This window comes from Gobio gobio, assembly GCF_949357685.1.
Source record: "Gobio gobio genome assembly, chromosome: 9".
Lineage (NCBI taxonomy): Eukaryota > Metazoa > Chordata > Actinopteri > Cypriniformes > Gobionidae > Gobio > Gobio gobio.
Window position 1 is genome coordinate 37,020,526 of NC_137115.1, and position 23,278 is coordinate 37,043,803.

Genomic DNA, 23,278 nt, shown 5'->3' on the forward strand with positions numbered 1-23,278 from the left:
CCCAATACAAGAGACATGAAACTAGCACAGTCAGATAGGAAATTGTAAATTGACTGGAAAAAAGTTGATTATACCGTTTAGTGTGCATATTGCAAAAATGTTTGTATAACAGAAAATAATAATCTTTTTTACATTGTCTTCATACCTCATATATACAGTGCTTTTAACCCTTAAATGCATGAATGTTTCGCCATAATGATTACATATGCAGGTCTTTAGCGACCCTGATCTATATCTAAAACAGATTAATCTCCATACCTGTCGCAACAATATATAAGTCTCCTGATATTAGAGTAACAATCACAGAAGAATAAAATAAAGCATATTCTGAGCTTGGAAGGCTTCAGTTTGAGCAGATGTTTTATACCATCATCACTGTCCTCGTCAGAGCTCATTTCCCAGTACATTCAGCATCTGGCTAATATTCGCCATCTCAAACATATTCTCAAATCTATCATTTTCAATCGTCAAAATCAATATTCTGATAAGCTTCTTCATCAGATCCACCATCAAGTGACAGTGACACTATTATTTGATTGCGTTCAGTACTTGCTCTGCAGTAAATCTCTTAGTCATTTCAAGTTTTGCTGATGATACTTCCTATTCTTTTGTTTTCTGCCTGCGGTAACTATGAGTGAAACGTCACTTCATCATTGTGAAATAAAGGTGAATTGCACTTTCAATCATCAAAGATTAAATTATTTTTGTGCAGAAAAAAATATACTTGCACTGTTACACTTCTCCGGTCATTAGCGACCCTATACATTTTTTACAAAAAAAGGTGAAAAAGGGGAATTATTTTGTAAATGTTTTTCTTGTTATATTGTTTATAATTAATTGATTGAGGAATACTAAGAAGGTTGATGTCTAAAAAAATGAACAAGGAGGAGGGTACTGAATGATGTCCCGGGTCACTAAAGACCCATGGTATGTGTTTAAGAGTTAATGCAATTTCTTATGCATTACACACTCACACATAACTCTGGAGTGATATTATAATGCATACTATTATAGTACTTAAAATCATACACAAGAGCATACAACTGATTATAAAGTATGTTATTTTTAATGCATTGAGAATACCTTAATTGCATTATATTTTTTCTACTTGCAGCAGGTCTGGTTGTGTGTTTTTACACTTCTGGAATGTAAAAGTGTGTAGGTGTGGCATAACTCACGCTCAAAAGCAGGCACTTGTTTTCCTTGATGGCGCCCAGGCAACCGAGGAAGCCCGTCACCATGACGATGGCGCCTATGGCGATGACCATGTTGGCAGCAGAGAGGGAGGGGAAGGAGGGGGAGAAGGTGGCGAAGCTGCCTTGAGACACAGACAGCCAGATTCCAACTCCCAGCAGCCCACAGCCACACAACTGCAGAGAGAAACAACAGATTATGAGATATTGATGCATTCTGGAACGTCGATTCAATGAGAAAGCTGTTGTTCTGAAAAGCAACATTCATTATGCACCAAAAAAACGAACTGAAATTTAGCTTTTCATCCTGTGCCGACATAAAAAAAAAAGTTTGAGGCAGAAGCATTCATACTTTTTTGTTGAAGTCTACAGAGGTCCAATGGAAAAAATAATCAGCAGAATAGTACAGTGGATTTTAATACTGTAACTCGCAACAATTTTCAATGCTTATAGGTTCCTCTAGGAGGTGCACACACCATGTAAACTTTGTCCCTTTAAGGCCACACCGAGTGACAAGAGTCCAGCTGCGGTGGCATATTTTTAATGTTTATAGAGGCTTCTGATTGACAACGCTGAGAGGAGAGGCTGTTTTCCTCATCAATCTGTGATAAGGGCACAAAGTGATGCCTGCAGACATGACGAGGAAAGAACGGCTGACATTTACTTCGCTGTTATTGGAATATCCAAAGCAATCTCCTCGTGAATAAGGAATCGCACCCAGCACTGATAAATTGATAGGCGGCACACGGCAAATCAAAAAGCATCAAGAGCGTCTTCCCAGTGTGAATGCGTTTGTTGCTGAAGTGTTAGCATGTTCGACAACCGACCAGCAGCGCAACGCCGATAAAAGCCAACCTCGATTTTTTAGATGAAGTAAATAATTAACCGCTTTCAAGTATAAACAGGCTGGTTAACTGAACTGCCTGACAATGCCTTTGAGATTGAAGCAGCAAACTTGAGGACAGGAAGGGATTTGGGTAAGAGACTGAATAAAACATTCCATCAGTCACGGTGGTTGAAATTATCAGCACGCTTTTCTGCCAAGAACCTTTCCCACCACGGGTGAGATAAAGAACACTGTGAGAGACAGAGTTTGTGTGTATCTCACACTTGGCAGGTTAAAAGTGGGCGCTGATGCTCTGTTTGGTGAGGGAGCACTTTAGCCTGAGGGTGAGGGCCATTTTTAATGCCCTGGGTAGTGAGAAACGGCTCTGCACTAATGTAACATGGAGGACTCGATGTATCAATGTCCACGCTGTGAAGCAGCAAATTGTAAAATAACCTGAGGAAGCAGCCACTATAAACCTTAGAGTAGATTACTTATTTATTTTGATGCTAATGAAAGTGAGATTGTGGGATATCAGGACACATCATGATACATGTTATAATCCAATTCAATACATTGTGATGGATCATGATATCAAAATTGGGCTGTGGTTGAATCTGTAGAAAATTAGAGCAAATGTGTGTTGTTAGATTCATTCTCTCATGCAGTTTGCATATATACCAGTCATAAGTCGCACAGGTATATTTAAATAGCCAACAATACATTGTATGGGTCAAAATGATTTATGTCAAAAATCATTAGGATATTAAGTAGGGATGCACCGATGTATCGGTCGGCCGATTTTTGATCAATTTACAACCATCTGCATATCGGCTATATCACGAGAAAGGCCGATATAACAAACCGATGGTTTATTAATGAACTGCGTGAAGGCACTGAGCTGTGTAATGTCTGCTGCATAATCCAAGATTATATGTAATATTCCTGCTGCGCTGCTGTCTGTGTTTTAATGTTTATCAAACAACAAAAGACCAACAAACAAAAAAATAAATCGCTCACTACTCTTGACTAAACTTTCATAAGGATTCATTTCCGCGATGCGGACAACGCAGACAGACTCCAGTCATAAAAACAGAATTTACTGCATAATGCGGAATGGCACGGAATGTTTTGATGAATAAATAAAACGTTGGTCAGTACACTTAAATCAGTAGCAATATATACTAGTGTCTGTGAATATTAAGCCGCAAAAAGACTGTTTAAATATGAATCCTGCATGTTTCTCTGTCTCTGTGAATGAATGGAAACGCCCGGCTTCATTTAGCCTAACGTTTCCTCTTTCTCTCTCACACACACACACACACACACACACACACACACACACACACACACACACACACACACACACACACACACACACACACACACACACACACACACACACACACACACACACACACACACACACACACACACACACACACACACACACACACACACACACACACACACACACACACACACACACACACACACACACACACACACACACACACACACACACACACACACACTGAAACTCGCTGTGTTTTTCAGCCTCTGTCACCTCAATATGAGACACGAATGCATCTCCAGTCACTTCATGAGCATTTTACCGTTTTATTCGACAAAATCTATCGTCATATCAAAACACACACACATAGGAATTCGTAGCACACGGCAAATCGTCAAAATAAAAGTTCAGTTAATGTAATGTTTTTGTTTTTTTACTTTAAAAACACTATTTTAAATGACACAATTTCAAATAAGAGGGCAAGTGACAAATATCGGTATCGGCCAATAATTGTTTGTTAAAATCGGTATTGGTATCGGCCCCAAAAAATCATATCGGTGCATCCCTAAAATTAAGTAAAGATCATGTTCCATGAAGATATTTTGTAAATGTTTGATATTTTGAAAGAAATGGTCGCTCTCAGGAGCTCAGTGAATCCAAGCGTGGTACCGTGATAGGTTGATAGTCCATTCGTGAAACTACTGAATATTCCACAGTCAACTGTTAGTGGTAAATGGTAAATGGACTGCATTTATATATAGCGCTTTCAACAGACCCATGGCCACCAAAGCGCTTTACATATTGCCTCACATTCACCCATTCATACACCGACGGCGGTGTCAGCCATGCAAGGCGCCATCCAGCTCGTCGGGAGCAGCTGGGGTTAGGTGTCTTGCTCATGGACCCCTCAACACTTGGTCAGATGGAACCAGGGATAGAACCACCAACCTTCCGGTTAGTAGACAACCTACATGACCCACTGAGCCACTGCCGCCCCGGACTTCCAGGCTTAGACCGACAACCGCTGCTCATTATCCGATTATTAACCATTAACTGATAAGATTATAATATTGAATTGCCATTAAATAAATATACAATTGACGAGTGTCTGTGAAAAAGACAGGTTTTTCACAGGTTTATTTTACCGTGCAAACCGCAGCATACAGAACAGATCAACAAAAGAACACACATTATCACATTTTCACGCACCTGCAGCGTTTCTGACTACAGAGAAAAACAGAATAAAATATAAATAAAAAGCATTAAATAAATAGGCCTACACTAAAAAAATTTCATTTAAATAATTAACAAATTAAGATGACAAAACGAAAACACACTGAATCCATTTAAAGCTTTGAAGAACTGAATAGTTTTTTTTTCCGTCATACTAAGTTTTGGCCTACCTAATCCACAGCTTGACTGGTTTTAATTTTTTTTAAAGTAGCATGTCTAAGTGATGTGGGGTTAGTCTGGAGCGCAGCCTGTTGACAAAAAACATCCTCTCAAGCCTTGTTTATACTTTCGTCTGGCTCCGCAGCGCGAGCCTCAGCTGACTGCGCACGCGCCTCCGATGACTGTCCGTTTGGGGAAGTGTTTACTCGACGCGATTTATGTCAAAAATCATTAGGATAGTAAGATCATGTTCCATGAAGATATTTTGTAAATTTCCTACCATTTCCTACCAGTTATATCAACAACGTTTTAATTTTTAGTATTTTAGTAGACAGCATTTGTTGGAAATTGATTTTTTTGTAACATTGTACATGTTTTGAACAATTGATCAAAATTGATCCCTTTTAATCAATTTAATGCATTATTAAAATATAAATACTTTACTTTTTTCTAATAGAAAAAAAGGAAATAAAATGGCTATAATAAATAATAATATGTTTAATTTATATAGCACATGTATATTTTTTATATTTATATAAGAGACCACTTTTCACAATCCAATCATTTCCAAATAAATAAAACACTGTCCTACATTTTTCTCCTCATTAGATATTCTCTTTCACTTGCTACATTATGTTGCAACAATATACCACAAAGCTCATTAGCATTTAAAATATGAGCAAATTTATCACTAGAAGTTTGCCGGAGCTCCACATTTCTGTATGGGAATGCAATTGAGGGTTAAGCTAACAAACTAATCTACATTTAACAACACCGTTTTTCAAATCACTAAGCTGTTTCGTGTCCATCCATCATGCAGAATTTATATGTGTAACAGTGACTGAAGGTCATTAGCATTGGCATGGTCCTACAGCCTCAGCACTGCTTAAAACATCTTCAAAAGCTTACGGAGTCGGAGCACGCCTGGAGACATCGACCATGCTGCTCACCGGCCCCTCCGACCATCCTTCAGGCTGTGTGTAATTTTAACTCATTTACCTCATTTGTAAAACCTCTCCTGTGATTGAAACGGGAGCCTGTGCCATCACATCAAAAAATCGAGGATGAAGCAGAGGTGAAACGCAGGGGCAGAATGTGAGAGAACACATTAGAGGGGGAAAAAAGACAGGGGTCGGGGTGCAGCGTAGAGGGAAAGAAAGTAAAAAGTGTGCTCTGCACTATGGCAAAATCCTAAAAGCCCAGGAAAAAGACGTGAGTGGGGTGCGGTGAGTGCCTCATAATGGTGCATTAGCAGTGTGTGCCTCATCACATACAGTAAATGGAGGCTTTGTTCTTCTCAAATGAGTTTCAGATGAAAAAATGGATGAGAGAAAGAGACTGGAAGATTCGGGCCTCTTGCTTCAGTTCTGTCTTGTTTTGGAACAACTCACTGGACAGACTTAATAATTTAACACCCAACTGAGCTCAGCACTCCAAGAACCTTTTTGACTCTTCTGTTTGTAGTATTTTTAAGCTCTCTTAAAAAAAAACACAGAGGAAGACATCAGAAAATCAATGACACTTTATGCATTTTAAAGATGTCAAATCTCTTACGTTGAAAAAAAGTGGAAAGTCATGTGCAGTTAGAACTGCTGATAGGAAAAGATGAAAACAAAGAAAAACAGGGAGTGAACATCTACAACTGTGCATTTCACTTCAGTTTAACAAGACTTTAAGGGGAAATTACCTGTTACAGGTTGAACTGCTGTTGAACTGCTGACAGAAATACAGTGAGGAAAATAAGTATTTGACCACCCTGCTATTTTGCAAGTTCTCCCACTTAGAAATCATGGAGGGGTCTGAAATTGTCATCGTAGGTGCATGTGAGAGACATAATCTAAAAAAAAAAAATCTTTTTAACTATTAATTTGTGTGATACAGCTGCAAATAAGTATTTGAACACCTGTCTATCAGCTAGAATTCTGACCCACAAAGACCTGTTAGTCTGCCTTTAAAATGTCCACCTCCACTCCATTTATTATCCTAAATTAGATGCACCTGTTTGAGGTCGTTAGCTGCATCAGACACCTGTCCACCCCATACAATCAGTAAGAATCCAACTACTAACATGGCCAAGACCAAAGAGCTGTCCAAAGACATTAGAGACAAAATTGTACACCTCCACAAGGCTGGAAAATGGAAGAAGCTAAACATGACTGTCACTCTCCCTCGGACTGGGGCTCCATGCAAGATCTCACCTCGTGGGGTCTCAATGATCCTAAGAAAGGTGAGAAATCAGCCCAGAACTACACGGGAGGAGCTGGTCAATGACCTGAAAAGAGCTGGGACCACCGTTTCCAAGGTTACTGTTGGTAATACACTAAGACGTCATGGTTTGAAATCATGCATGGCACGGAAGGTTCCCCTGCTTAAACCAGCACATGTCCAGGCCCGTCTTAAGTTTGCCAATGACCATTTGGATGATCCAGAGGAGTCATGGGAGAAAGTCATGTGGTCAGATGAGACCAAAATAGAACTTTTTGGTCATAATTCCACTAAACGTGTTTGGAGGAAGAAGAATGATGAGTACCATCCCAAGAACACCATCCCTACTGTGAAGCATGGGGGTGGTAGCATCATGCTTTGGGGTGTTTTTCTGCACATGGGACAGGGCGACTGCACTGTAATAAGGAATAGTAAGACACTATAGCGCTGTTACCAATCAAATCACTAACAATACAATTCATGGCACAGAAGTTGCATCTGAACTGGTACAATTACACCTGCATAAATAATGTTCTGATTAATTTAACATTAAAACATTAACATTATTGAACAGTCATGGAATCCTTTATTCAACCGATTTGTTCAAAGCAGCTGATTAATTTAATAACGAAACGCTGCAAATTAGCAAAGACAGTTTAAAATGTCATTAAATATGAACTTCATGTTTATTGAACGTTTGTATAAATCAATATCAATTGCAATCATGGTTATATTCATGAAAACAGCTCTCTTGCTCTTGCGATATAGCTTAATTATATTCTATTTTATATAAAAAAAAAAACGAAATCTCAGAATTTTGTGGGCATTTATATTAATTTTGGGCATTTTTGAGACAATGCTGCATTGATTTTGAACCCGACAGCACAGTAACAAAAGAAATCACATTACAAATAAGTTATTGATTGCATTTTAAGCTGTAAGTTTTACATCAAATTACATTAATGATGTCAAATCAGACAATGCACCGGCAATTTGGTAATATTCTTGCAGTTGTGGTCTTGACTGGTCTTGAGATAAAATCCCGAGTCCTCTAAGTCCGAGACCAAGACAAGACCAAGGAGAAATGCAGTTGAGACCGAGACAAGACCAAGACCATCAAAAAATGGTCTTAAGACCGGTCTCGAGACCTAGACCGGTCTCGAGTACTACAACACTACCAGCAGCCCTCCACACTTGTACTGTGGACAGTTAAACTACATCAAAATTACATTATTTGTATACTGATCTTATGCATTTCCATTTCAAAATTACATACTTATTGAGACTCAAACTTCCAAACCTCTTTCAGACCATATTTAACATACATGGTTCATACAGCATTATTTTCAGCTTTATATTTAGTATATTTAGCATATACTTAGTACAGTCATCTCTAAATATTTTTATTTTCACAGTGTTTTTTTTTCATTGATCTCATTGAAGTAACAACATGCACTATATTGACAAAAGTATTGAGACACTGCTCTAAATCTTTGAATTCAGGTGTTCCAATCACTTCCATGGCCACAGGTCACGCACCTAGGTATGCATACTGCTTCTACAAACATTTGTGAAAGAATGAGTTGCTCTCAGGAGCTCAGTGAATCCAAGCGTGGTACCGTGATAGATTGATAGTCCATTCGTGAAATTTCCTCACTACTGAATATTCCACGGTCAACTGTTAGTAGTAAATGGTAAATGGACTGCATTTATATAGCACTTTCAACAGACCCATGGCCACCAAAGCGCTTTACATATTGCCTCACATTCACCAATTCATTCACTCATTCATACATACACCGACAGCGGTGTCAGCAATGCAAGGCGCCATCCAGCTCGTCGGGAGCAGCTGGGGTCAGGTGTCTTGCTCATGGACACCTTGACACTTGGTCAGATGGAGATAGAACCACCAACCATCCGGTTAGTAGACAACCTACATGAAACACTGAGCCACTGCTACCCCGGACTTCCAGGCTTAGTGGTATTATAACAAAGTGGAAGCAATTGGGAACTGCAGCAACTCAGCCATGAAGTGGTAGGCCATGAAAAATCACAGAGCGGGGTCAGCGCATGCTGAGGCGCACAGTGTGCAGAAGCAGCCAACTTTCTGCAGAGTCAATAGCTACAGACCTCCAAACTTTGTGTGGCCGTCAAATTAGCTCAAGAACAGTGCGTAGAGAGCTTCATGGGATGGGTTTCCATGGCAAAGCAGCTGCATCCAAGCCTTACATCACCAAGTACAATGCAAAGTGTCAGATGTAGTGGTGTAAAGCATGCTGCAACTGGACTCTAGAGCAGTGGAGATGAGTTCTCTGGAGTGATGAATCATGCTTCTCTGTCTGGCAATCCGATGGATGAGTCTGGGTTTGCCAGTTGCCAGGAGAACGGTACTTGCCTTACTGCAGTTTGCTATGTGTAAATTTTGTTGGAGCCCCCCTCCAACAAACTTTACACATGGCAAACAGCAGTAAGGCAAGTACCGTTCTCCTGGCAACTTGCAAACCCACTTGCCAGGAGAGTATGCCCATTTCAACCCCTGAAATACAACCCCACACCATAATCTCCCCGATTATGGTGTGGGGTTGTTTTTCAGGGGTTTGGCTTGGCCCCTTAGTTCCAGTGAAAGGAACTCTTAATGATTCAGCATTACAAGACATTTTGGACAATTTCAAGCTCCAAACTTTGTGGGAACAGTTCGGGGATGGTCCCTTCCTGTTCCAACATGACTGCGCAGCAGTGCACAAAGCAAGGTTCATAAAGACATGGATGAGCAAGTTTGTTGTGGAGAAACTTGACTGGCCTGCACAGAATCCTGACCTCAACCCAATAAAACACCTTTGGAAGGAATTAGAGCGGAGACTGACATTATCAACATCAGTGACATCATCAACATCAGTCCAACATCAGTGCCTGACCTCACAAATGCGCTTCCAGAAGAATGGTCAAAAATTCCCATAAACAAACTCCTTAACCTTGTGGAAATCCTTCCCAGAAAAGGTGAAGCTGTTACAGCTGCAAAGGGTGGGTCAAATCCATATTAAACCCTACAGATTAAGAACGGGATGTCATTAAAGTTCATGTGCATGTAAAGTCAGGAGGCCCAAAACTTTTGGAAACTTTTTTGTGCCCTCGAGAAACTATTCACATGCGCACAGGTTTTTTGTGTGCTTACGCTTTACAATTTCTAGTTTTATATATACTATAACCTATTTCCTTTGTGCGTCACAGCCATCTGAAGAAAACAAGAGCATGGATGCACATGAGTTAGAGATCTATTTTGCTCAAAAATTGCCTTTCCATAAGGGTAGTACCTCTAATATCAAGGCCTAATGTCCTCTGTGGTGGCGGAGAAACCATGACACGAAATGGGCCGATGGCACAATACGGATGTGTGCATTGTCCTATTTGCCAAGTTCAAGGGTCTATAAAAAAGACTTGTTCAGTGAAAAAGATGTTCAAATTTGGCTTTCGTTAGGGCAGTACGTCATATTTCAAGGACTTAGTTCTGGTTTAATGCATACTCTGTGAAAACCACACTGTGAAATGGGCTGATGGCGCAATAGGTGGTGCATTGTCCTATATGCTAAGTTTATTGGTTTCTCGTGCACACATGAAAGTCTGTATATATATGTTTTTTTTTGCTAAGTTCCTTTTAGAGGGTCTGTAATGGTGATAAGAATGTCATGACAAGAAACCCAAAACGCTTATAACCTGCATTGCATAATTAAAAAGTGCACCATCGTGTTTGACAATCACTAAAGATCAGCCAAACAGCTGCCATGAAAACACACTTCTTGTATGATAAGTTTATTTTCATTAAAGTTTTAAATTTTCTATTATAGAAAACTAAATGGGGGCAATAATCTGAAAATGCTAATATTTTTCAATACTCTGCTCTCTTTTTTCCAACTGCATAGAAACCCATTTTATAGTATGTATATGTGAATCATATTACTTTTTTCACACAGAAATATGGTTGCATATGGTATATATTCATGAGGAATCTTATAAATAAATAAATAAGAATGAGTGATGCTTACATTGCTGTATTGGAGATGGAGGTGTCAGTCACAATTCAAGCTAAAGCTGGAGGCTCAGACACCGCTTCAACACTGCCTTTGCGCTGGTATTCCACTGCATCCTGAATATGTGTGGGAGAAGCCTTGCATCTCAGTGTCAAAGCAAAGCATTTGCAACAGATGCGCTTCACTGGATTAGAAGCGACATGCAAATGTGCCTAAGTATATCAATGTGCTTCAAGGTTCGAGTGGATGTGCACGTTTGGCGCTCTGTATGGCGAGTGTTTGTTTTAAAAAGCACTGCTATATTTACAGCAGCACAACTCTAACGCTTATAAGCTGCTGCTGGAGTTGAAAAGAGACATGGCAGTTTGCAGACTCCTCAGTAAACAAAGTGTCTCCAAAAGGACATTTATCATGGAAAGCCTGTCTCACAATGCCGTACCCAACTTGCTGTGCCTTAAGCAGAGCCCCTGAGGAATAAACACTGGATGGTTAAACACACTGCCTTTCACCTTACATTTCTCACAGGATAGAGAGAACACCAAGTGTGTAATTTTAAAAGAAAAGATGAGGTAGATGGCTCTGAAAGTTTAGGATTTAGGATTTTATATCAAAGAACACGAGGGTTGGAGCTTTAAGAGACAACTCAATTCGTCTGGATAAATGGGGTTTGCAGAGAGGCACGTATAGCTTAAACTGAAGGTCAGTGTAATTGAAACTGTGGAACGGGTTCTTCAGGAAAGCTGAGGAGCCGAGCAAGAAACTTATCCATCACTCTGACCACTTTATCAACAGCAGCAGAAACCTGCTCACTCACACGCAGTCATGCAACTTCAATCTTATTGCAGTCCAATGATGGACGTGACTCACGAGGCCTCCAGAATGAGGGTCGCCTATGTGTGTACGCGTCCGGTGAGAAAGAGCGATTAACCTTTTTATGCTCTGCCTCAGAAGGGGGTCAAAGTGTGTGTGTCCAGCAAACCAACCTTAATGAGAGGCTATATCACCCTGACCCACTCGTCTTCACGATTTATTAGGACACAGAAGCCCTGGAGTAACTCAAAACGGCGGGAATGTGCATTTTTGAAGGACATTCAAGAAATGTTCCAGGCTCAAAACAAGTTAAACTTTATCAACACTGGCTGTGACATGCTGTTGTTTATCAAAGAAAAGAATCTGTTGTAGTCAAATTATTATTACTATTATCAATTTTGATAATATATATTCTGTCATATATATTAGTGCTGTCAATCGATTTAAAAACAATATAAAATTAATCAAAAAAAATTCTGTAATTAAATCGCACCTAACATTTTTTATTTAAGTTTTAGATATATACGTTTTTAATAAATTTTTATATTGTAATAATTTCACATTTAATCTCCAAAAAATATACAGAAGTTGAATAAAGTTATCAAACACTTTTTGATTTTAATTAATCCTTATTAAAGCTACAAAAGTTCAGTCAAGAGCATCAGGGAGTGATTTTCTGTCTTTTTTAAAATAAAAAAAGTACATTAATGACAGACAACAGCGGGTTTATTAGGCTGCTGTCACTTTAAGATCTGAAGCAGATGACGTGGAACCACATCCGATGTCCTTACAACTCTTTGAGTTCATTTAACTTTTGTTAAAACATTTACGACTGCTTACGAGGATACTCAACAAAGTGGACATTTTGGCATACTTTTGTATGTTTTTGTCCGTTCATAAAGAGAACACTACTACAGTCCTGTGTGTGTCACACAGACAGGAGATTCACAGACAGCGCTAGATTTAAGTTCTTATTTATCGTGCTTGAATGGTTTAGTAGCACTTGAATGAATGACAGGGTGATCATGTACTTTAGCGCAGCCAAAAGATGACAGAAAAAAACTGATCCTGCGTTAATTGAGTTAATTTAATTGATATAATTTAAATATATATTAAATCAACAACAATTTTAAGTTAATGTTTCTTTGAATTTATAAAATTGTTTATTTATAACAAATTTCCTTCATTAGTTCATTTTAAATGGTCCTGTGGTATGACAGGTGATTTTTTTTTGAAAGTACAGTAATATGAGGTCATAAAAGCTGCATGAGTAATAACAAAATAATTATATAAATTAAAATATGAATAAAGAATACAATTGTGTAATAATAAAATAATAAAATAAAAAAGGGGCATATCACACAACAGGACAAATCAACTTACATTAGTCACAGCAGCTCCTGATAGAGCTTAACTTGCATTGAACCTGGAACACCAGCTACACAAGTAGCTGGTGGCTTTAAAATAGAAGTCCATGGATAGTATACTGATGAAGATTAGAGAAACCAAGATTTATAGAGTTGGTAAGTGCAGCAACTTCAGCTAAACAAACTGATTAGCATACTGATTCGCTTTAAACAAACGTGTTTTTTTATTTCTCCGGTGTGGAACATTAATAAACTTCTTCATACGAGGGTGATAAAAAATAAATAAATAAAGAGGGTGAGATAAAGAAATAGAGAGAGATTGAGAAAAATTAAGAGAGTTTCACCACCCCAGGGGTTGCGGGCCTCTCTTTAAGAAGCCAGTTTGCCGTCATTGAATTTACACTAAAATAAAACAGTCTATTGTAATGAAGACATAAAGGCTGGTATGCACTCAGCACCAAGAAGGAAATGATACCAAATTACTAAGCGGCCACATCCTGCTCAAATGACCACTGGCTCTGTATTGCTGGAATAGACTGCAGAGAGTCTCTCAGGTAATATAGCTTTAAATCACATTTATGTGTGTAAGTATACTGTTTGAAAGAACCAAGTCCTGTAATGTCTCAGTGATAACTGGGATATTGAATTAACTTGATATGGTATCAATTTAAAAGATTCAAACATGTCTTTGATACCATGAGGAGATCAGATGGAGCATATGATCTGATGAAACCGTCCTTAGAGAGAGATCAATCTCTGCCTTTCATTGGTTAAGACACTGCCATCCATCTTAGATAATAAGTCATGAAGGGATACTAATAGGAAGCCAAGTCTAAATAATCAAATCTCTCATCTGAGCAGATAGACAAAACATATTTAGCTGGAGAGGATGAGATATAAACAACTTTCAACCATTTATCTTCTATAATAGCAAATCTTCCCACAAATTTCTAAATAGTCATACACAGGGGTCTTGCACTCAGAAAATAAAATGTTCAATGAGCTTTGAGATTGAGCCTCTTCCGAAAATTGATAAATAAATAATAAAATATAATATAATAAAGTGATATTAAAAATATTTAATAAAAATTGCCTATTAATAATATTTTGTAGCATACAAGAAATAATATTTAATTTAGTAGAGTATAAACAATATGAACAGATGATAGATAAAATATGATAAAAATGTTTGCGCACAAATTGGTTGACAAATTAAGTTGACAAAATGCTCAACCCATTCTCACTCCCAAGGCTATATCTATATCGACACGCTGGGTGCTCCATTCATTTCAGTTGTTTACCCAATGCGTCAGATCAAGACGCATTTTATTCTTTGCATTTGTAAAAGCAGACATGATTTATTCATATTTAAAGCTTACTTTTATATTTTGGAGCAGCTAACCCAACTCCTACCCTACACCTACCCACTTCTAAACAATGTAAAACATGTAACAGGCAAATACAAGTACAGTCACATGTATTTATTGCAAAAACTGACCAAAAACAGTATAAAACTATTAACTCATGTTGCATTCCAAGTCTTCTGAAGTCACCTGATGTCTTTATGTAAAGAACAGAGTTGATCTCAATGTTTTAATCGTTGAGATAATGATCCCGCCGCTCCGTGAACGCACTCATTCATATCTCATTCAAATAATACACACGACTCTTTAGCATGACGCAATCGTTCACAAGACACATGAGAGCCAATGACATTTTACAATCAAGGCTGACGTAATGACGCAATTGGTCATGAGACATACGAGAGCCAATGTAATTTCACTATGAAAACTTACGTAACGGGCGGCAATATTTGAAATTTAGTTCATGATCTTCTGCGGATGGAGACGCTGATCGCTTTTGGGGATTTCCTTCACACAAATCAATCGTTTGGCCACGGAACACTTGGAATATTTGTACTTTTTGAATAAATTGTGCATGCAGTCGTATCTGCCTGTTACATCTGTGTTTTATATACCGCACAAATGGGTAGGTTTAGGGATGGAATGGGGTCGGGTTTCATTTAATCATGCTGGCTGATTAAATTGAGAATCACACTCCAACATGTCATAATGGCAAAATCATAACCCAATATATGATCATCATGACGATAACGTTCCCATGCCCAACGCGTCTGTGTATCACCATAGACAGTAAAAGAAATGGACACAGCGACCCCATAGGCTTCGACGGGGAAAATTGAAGTCAGGTAGAAGCATTCACTTCCTGATGGCTGAGCTTTTGATGAATGAAGCAGGATTTGCGACATCTCTATCTTATGCCTCCACGTCCCCCCGATTGCCTCATAGACAGTAAAAGATTGCCTACGAGCTTCTCCTCGGGTCTATATGGTACAGCGCGACAGAGTCGCGTGGTTATGACGCAATCGTTAGCCTACTTTTTAAAAAAACGGCTTCTACGGGGCAATAGTGTAAGATACAAGGTAATGGAGCATTTTATACATTGTCGTGTTTGTTTAGAAATAAACAATGGACAAATGGAGTCTTTAAATGCCTCAGATGTAAAGATGTTTGCTGTCAAAGTGAGGCCAAAATGAATGGGAGTCAATGGGATGCTAACAGCAGGTGATGGCTTGGTTAGCAATGGCTGTCCCTATGGAAGGTACGCTTTCCGGGGGCTGGATTACCCCCTTGTGTATGACGCCAAAGGTTTCTCATTGAAATGAATGGAGCACCCAGCGCGTCGATATAGTGACGCCTAGGGGTACCTTTAGCGTCTTTATTGTGACGCTGAAAGCACTTGACCATGCTTCGGATTTTGACGCATTGGGAGTGAGAACAGGTTGAAATGCTGCATTAACTTATTATTTTGAGTGTGTGGCAATGTTTCCCAGTTTGTAACACACACACACACACACACACACACACACACACACACACACACACACACACACACACACACACACACACACACACACACACACACACACACACACACACACACACACACACACACACACACACACACACACACACACACACACACACACACACACACACAGACACAGTAGAGCATGACGCTATAGCAACACCAAGGTCATGGGTTCGATTCCATGGGAATGCATGAACTAATACATTCAATTCATTGCAAGTCACTTTAGATGCAAGCATCTGCCAAATGCATAAACATAAATGTAACTAGAATGTTAAACTACATCTGAATGGGTCAGAATTTGCTGTTCTCTAAATTAAGAACGAGTCAAAACTTTTCAAGAAGGTTCCCAGGAGGTTAAATTCTCAGCAGGTCAATCAGAATGGATCAAAACTTTCTATTTAAAATTTAATGGACTGAATCCCTCCAAACCAGCCCAAACCTTCAGATAACAAAACCAAGAACGATGGGTCCAAATTGCTGCTCTTCAGAGGGTTGCCTGCAGCTTCTTTGGGCAATTATTGGAGAATTAATGAGCACCACAACATTCTGTCGTCTCTGTCATGATGAAAACTGTGACTGTTCTCTGCTTTCCAGCCTAGACAACTTGATCTGTTTCCCTTGGCTCCTTACATGAGTGGTTTTAGTAAACTAATAAAAAAAAAACAGCTGTAAACAGTCATGACAAATTCACATTGTCTTTGCTTTCGACTAAACCCCCCGTTGCTTTCACAAAGCGTAGTTTGTCCCCCCACGGTGAAGAAGAGAGTCGGGTCTTCTGGCGCAGTGTCTCAAAGAGAAACTTGACGGTGAATAATGCAGTGGAAGTGTGGGAAAAATGTACCGCTGAAGAGAATCAGTAGTGAGCCTTTAAAAGCCGACAGATGCTCTGTAGAAGATTAAACAGGAATGCTTACAGTTTAAAGTTTCATACAGGAAGATAGAACTAAGCGAAATGACATGTCACGAAGACAGAAAATTGCTGCTTTGTGCCATTTTTAAACAAATTAAAAAGCAGTTTGAGAGCTTTTGTGTATGTATTCAATGACACCGATATGGTTTTCACAAACTAGTTATAACAGGAAAAAGACAAGCCAGTTTCATTGAAGCAGCAGCTTGGTGCTTTCGACATTCATCTTGAATCTCACATCTGGCATTAAATGGGCTCAACGACTCAAAATCAAATCAGAACATCTCTGCCAATCAGCAGCCAGCTCTCTCAGCTGACACCTGCCACCACGACTCACTTTCTCACAGTGGAGGATGAGACAGAAAGGGAATTGGAGCAGGAGGGGGAAAATATACTGTTGGCTAATTTGTGCTGCTCTGCTCCACAGATTTCTGGCAGCTCAACAAAATACTTGCGAGGACTACAGGCTCTTTAATTATGGATTGGAATTAGGATCGAGGAGACGAATGTAGAAGATGAGGGATGGAGTGTGTGATAAAGGAAAACATACTGATCCACTAACCGTCAATGGAAGCTTTTTTTGTGTGTGCGTGCTATACACTACCATTCAAAAGTTTGGGGTCAGTAAGATTTTGTTTAGAAATGTTTTTTTTAAATGGTTATTTTTAGAGACGCACAATACATACATTAATGTTCAAAATTTGAGGTCAGTAAGATTAAATTTTTTATAAGAAATGAATACATTTATTTAGCAAAGATGTATTAAATTGTTGTAAAGACATTTATAAAGTTTCAAAAGACTGATATTCAATGAAAAATGTATCACAGCTTCCATATAAATATTAAGCAGCACAAATGTTTTCAACATTGATAATAATGAGAAATGTTCTTAAACACGATTTCTGAAGGATCATGTGACATTAAAGACTTGAGCCATGGCAACTAAAACTTAAGCTTTGCCATCTCAGGATTAAATTATATTTTACAATATATTCAAATAGAAAACAGTTATTTTAAATTGTAATAATATTTCACAATTTTTTTAGCAGGCATAAGAGAATTCTTTCAAAATCAATAAAAAAAAGACCCAAAACTTTTGAACGGTGTACATCACATGACTATCAAAACAATCCTAGAAGCTGTAGATGAGTTAATAAAAAGCAAAAAAAAGAAATCCAGAAATGGCACAATAAAAAAGGAATACTCTTTATTATCCCATCACGGTCTCATAAAATAAATATTGGCACTGCAGGTGTCTGTATGTGTGCTAAATTGCTTCTATTGCTCTCCTCACTTGTAAGTTGCGTTGGATAAAAGCGTTTGCTAAATGATTAAATGTAAATGTAAACTTTAAAAAGCTTTGAACACACCATCAAAATGGCTCTGTAGGGCCATAAACCCACCAGTCCAAATGTTGCGAGAGTTATAAAGCTTTTGGTTACCCAAGACAAACAGATGTTGCTGCTCTGGGCAAATAAACAGCAAACATTATTTTGTCCGGCCTTGAAATGGCCGCACTCTCATCGCTGGAAGAGACAAGAGACCAGAGGGGATGTTCCACATCCAGCACAATTACAGAGCTGAAATAATGACATTTACTCTACAAGTTCTCAACTCTCTATAGTACTGGCTGCAACGATAAGCAACAAATTGTAAAAAACTAAGCTACATTTTCATGACTACAACATTTTATTTTTAGTTATAGATACATAGTATATAAAGCCTGAATCCCTCCGCAACCCACTTGCATTAAAAATTTAAATGCCATTAGATACAGTAGCAATAACACTTTATAATTTTAAATGATACCAGTTGTTGGTGGCAGCTGAAATAAAGTCAAAATGGAAAACCCACATGGATAGAGTGAGAACAATTTCTTTAACAACTGCAATACGGACAATACATCAACATGGAAAAAGTTTTCTTGGATTTTTCAGAGAGATAATGACCGTATGTGTGTAGCAACAGGGGAAGGTAAAAGTTTTTAGTGAGTTTAGATGTCAACCAACAACAACAGTCCAAACCTGCATAAAATTGATATTTTACTGTGAACAGCAAACAAAATTCTAAACTTTACATACTTGTAAATAAAGGGTTTTATCATAGCAGAGGCTGTTGTGTTTGAGGAACGGCTCTTGTTATTGGAATTCTTCCCTTATTCAGTACGACATGCACATCTTTCTTCTAATATGAGACCTGCTGCCAACCTCACTCTCAAGAACGGTGTGTTATCTAGCTGTCTGCAGACACAGACCTAACTGAACCGAGCTTCACGAAAACCTAGGACGCGGGCTGGGATTTGGAGGAGCCATGAAGTCAATGCATATTTGGAATTCTTTTTCACTTAGCATTTCTGACTTGTCTGACTGACATTGTCATGAGCAGTCCGCTTTCTCACATTGATTCATTTGAAGGACGTAGAACTGTAACCGAAGAGATTTCAGAGATCCTCCCTCTGGTGCCAAAAGCAACCATTTTTGGTTTCAAAGTTCATTTCTAATTCAAGAACACTGTTTGAACCAGGTCACAGAGAAAATCAAATGTTACTGGAAAAAAAAGTTGACTCCCTGACGCAGACTGGCACCTGCCAATTCTGTCTCAAGCCAATGTGATTTCATCAGAGTATAGTAGAGAGGCATGCTGGACTCGCTCACCTTGGCTTTATAGTGCTACGAAGCTGGGGTGATGAAATATTCTGCTCACGTATTCATTTGAAGTACTTCAATTTCCCACCCAAGTTCCATCTTGACACTCATCTCGAGAGTACTCTACACTCATGCAACTCGAGTTTTTGAAATACAAACATACTTGAAGCCAAAGTGGCTGATATTCAAACCAGAATCAATGCTAAAATAGCTATTATATTAATCTTCTCAACAATACTATGTCCATGCAGGATTTCCCCATGTTAGAAGAGCAGAACAAATCCAAAGCTGCGATGAATGTGTTTTGTATGTCTTGCATGCTCAACATGCATGCCAACAGGATGTAAATATATTTATGGGCTTTTATCGTGCAACACAATAGCCCCAGCAGCTACAACAACAACACAGCATTGGGAATCATACCATTACACAGCCCGCAGAACCAGAGCTGTTAAAAATGCACATCCGCTTAAGTGCTAAAGGATGATCTCTCTTTCCCTGGAATGAGGGGAAATCCGCTATCAAAGACATACAGCATAATCAATAGTCACTTTGCATGACGACATGAAAAAGACAACTTCCTTTCATTCTTGGAGACTTGGACTCTTAGCGAGGTCAATTAAGTTTTTAAATCGAGAATGCATGTAGTTCTAACATTCTCAAAAAATGAGCGACACATGCTCACTTGTTCCGATGCACACTGACAATGAATTCTTGCCAGCATCAATGTGACAAGCCTCAGCTTCACCGTTGACTGCTTTTCAGCTTGTTTTCAACATTACACAGCATGTTTTTTCAGACTAATTGTCTCTCCTGCATCGTTCACGCCACCAAGCGAACGCTGTCCTGGCAGACACTATTTGTCATGCATGCAGAATATACCAAACTGCTTTCTCGCTCTCCCTCCCTGTCGTGTTAAGCAGAAAACACGGATTTCAGTCAGTCAGTCAGTCCAACCGAGTATGCAGCACCTTTTTTCCGGAGTTGTAGCTACTTGGTTTTTGTTCTAGATTTTTTTCTAGTTTGTTATTTCTTGAGACACACACTATTGTACACTAACATTCACAATTTGAGGTCAGTTAGATTTTTTCACAGAAATTAAAACTTTTATTCAGCAAGGATGCATAAATATAAATTGACAATAAAGACATTTATAATGTTACAAAAGATTTCAAAAATAAAATTTCAAATAAATGCTGTTCTTTCCATTTATCAAGGAATACTAAAAAAAAAAATCATATCTTGGTTTGAACAAAAACAACTGTTTGTGAAAAATGTTTCAGTGTTTTTTTTGTTCATACGATGAATGTCAATGGGATCCGAACAGGGACGTCGGACTGGGGGAAAAAACAGTACTGATTACCAGGGAGCCAAGGGGAGAGAGGGGCCCTTGAAAAGTCTGGAATATATTTTAACATGAAACATGGGGGCCCATCAGGACTGCCTATCCATAGGGCCCGGGATCTTGTTCTATGCCCCTGGATCCAAACCAACTCTGGACAATTCAACGGCAGTGCTCGAAGTGGGCTGGTACGCACTTCCATTTTTGAATCTGTAGCATACCCTCACTTTTTCTTGCGTAACGGCACTTCTCATGTTGCTGGTATTCTGACAGTCCACAGCGAAACATAGAATCGGACTATTAATTAATTGTATGTATTATATTAATTATATATTAATTGTCTATTAATTGTATGCGTCACATAATCTGAGCTTTTATACAACGGATCAATTATTTGCACAATATGACTGAAGCCCAATTGTTTATTTTTGTATGAGTGGCGCGCGAATCCCCGTAGGCACATTCAGCAGCGCACTCCAAAAGTGTGATAAGATTTGTGCGAACTGTTCCTATTGCGTCGCTGATGATAAATTGTGCAATCCAATTGAATTCTATTAAGAATGTAGTAAAGGCTATGGAGAAAGTCAAACATGATCTTAAACAGCCACTAAAAGGAAGAAGAGAAAACATCACCCAGCACCAACATAAATTAGCTTTTAAACTACTCATAACCACCTATACTAGAATTTATCACATTCTATTATATTTATTACTATAGTGCTATAGCTATATGCTATAGTTAAACAATTACAAGAACTATGTTAAATTTTTTAGGCCAAGTACAAGTTAGAATCAAGAGGTTTAAAGTCAGGGCCTTCTTGAATTAATGACTAAACAATTGGTTTTCCTCATGTGTAAAATGTGTTCTGCTAATAATGACAGATATTAGAAAAACCTCAACTTCAGATATTCCAATAGATGACAGGAAATTAACAAGTTCAATATAAAAATTAAGTAAAGATAGTTTGACTTTGCATGGCACTTTGTAAACAAGGGATTGTTAGCTATAGGCTATTACTTTATAACTGTTATGTGTTATCAACCACCTTTGCATGTGTGGACCATTTTGTAAAAGCAAACAAACAAATAAATCTGACGAGGAGGCATGTCCTGGGACCCTGTAAATGGTTCACTCTTCAACCCCCAAAATGTTCAAACCAAAACCCCCAATGTCCAACCCTCCTCTGGGGAATACCGGCACTTTTTTCCCACTTCAAGCACTATTCAACGGTCATTACTTAGCCTATGTGAACACAAAACTAGCATTAGTTTATACAGGTAATCAGTTCAGAGCGTAAACAGGCCAAACGAAAGCAGCTCCATCTGTATGCATGAGGCACTAATGCCTCCACGGGTGCTAAGGGAATGCTTAGCATGCTGAGACAGCAACAATACAAACTCCACAAACTGACTTTTCCATGAAAACCAACCTCAAGGTCCTAAGAACGCACCTCAGAAATAACACTTTCATCCATTGAGGACAAACACAAGCTTTAGCAAAAAACAGCTTTAGGAAAATAACTTTGGCGTGGTGTACAAAGATAAAGTTATAATGTTTTGATTTTATCTTAAGAATATCCCCCACCGTTCTATGCGATAAGGAGAAACTGGAAGTCCTTGAGCTAATCTTGCATCCAAATATTTAACCTGAATTTCAGCCGCTACGCTAGCATCACATTCTCTCTATTTCAGGCTGAACTCTATATTAATTCCCACAAGGCATAGCTTGGATAAGCAAAAGGATATATTCTACGTGTGCATGCATGGATGTGTTTGAAGATATTTGCCTCCGCATACAGTTTTCCCATTAGACCTGGCCTGAGAGACAGGCACTCTTTTATGACCGCCAGCAAACACGCATGGCTCACCTTTGACCTGAAAAGAAGCTGGAATTAATGACAGAAAGAATCCCTCTTCTATTTTATGCACCTTCACAAGACACAATCCCATCAGTTTACAACATGCAAATTACTCTTGCACTCCTGTGAAAATATAAGAGGGTTGGAGCCTGTCTATCACTGTGAATAACTGTCACTCAACGCTCACGCCTCAGAGACTCCTCTGTATCTGGATGGCTTTCATAAAGCGGAGATATTGTATGAATCACCAGGCCTATTCATGAAGTATAATAGGGCCATCAGAGAAGAAGAGGTAGCAAAGAGAATGAGCTCATGCGTGTCCGCCCTGGCAGTTATGTCCATGCCATAGCCCATCCAGTAATGTGATATGGAGGGTGACCTCCACTGTGAAACAGCGCGGAAGCCAAGTCGCATAAGGGGACAATGATGAAGCGGCTATCGAACACCCACTCATGGCCCTCTAGGTCATACCTCACAGATACGTATCACCTGGGCAGAAGTGCGAGAAATTGGTCATA

At 38.9% G+C, this 23,278-nt stretch overlaps 1 protein-coding gene across 1 annotated transcript in view; it reads right to left on the reverse strand.

Moving 5' to 3' along the window:
• Positions 1–23,278, reverse strand: part of tspan9a (tetraspanin 9a) — a 111,383-nt gene that overhangs the window by 25,787 nt on the left and 62,318 nt on the right. The window contains exon 2 of the mRNA XM_079825508.1: positions 1,140–1,370. Within this exon, the coding sequence (XP_079681634.1) occupies positions 1,140–1,370 (231 nt within the window). The remainder of the gene's footprint in view (positions 1–1,139; positions 1,371–23,278) is intronic.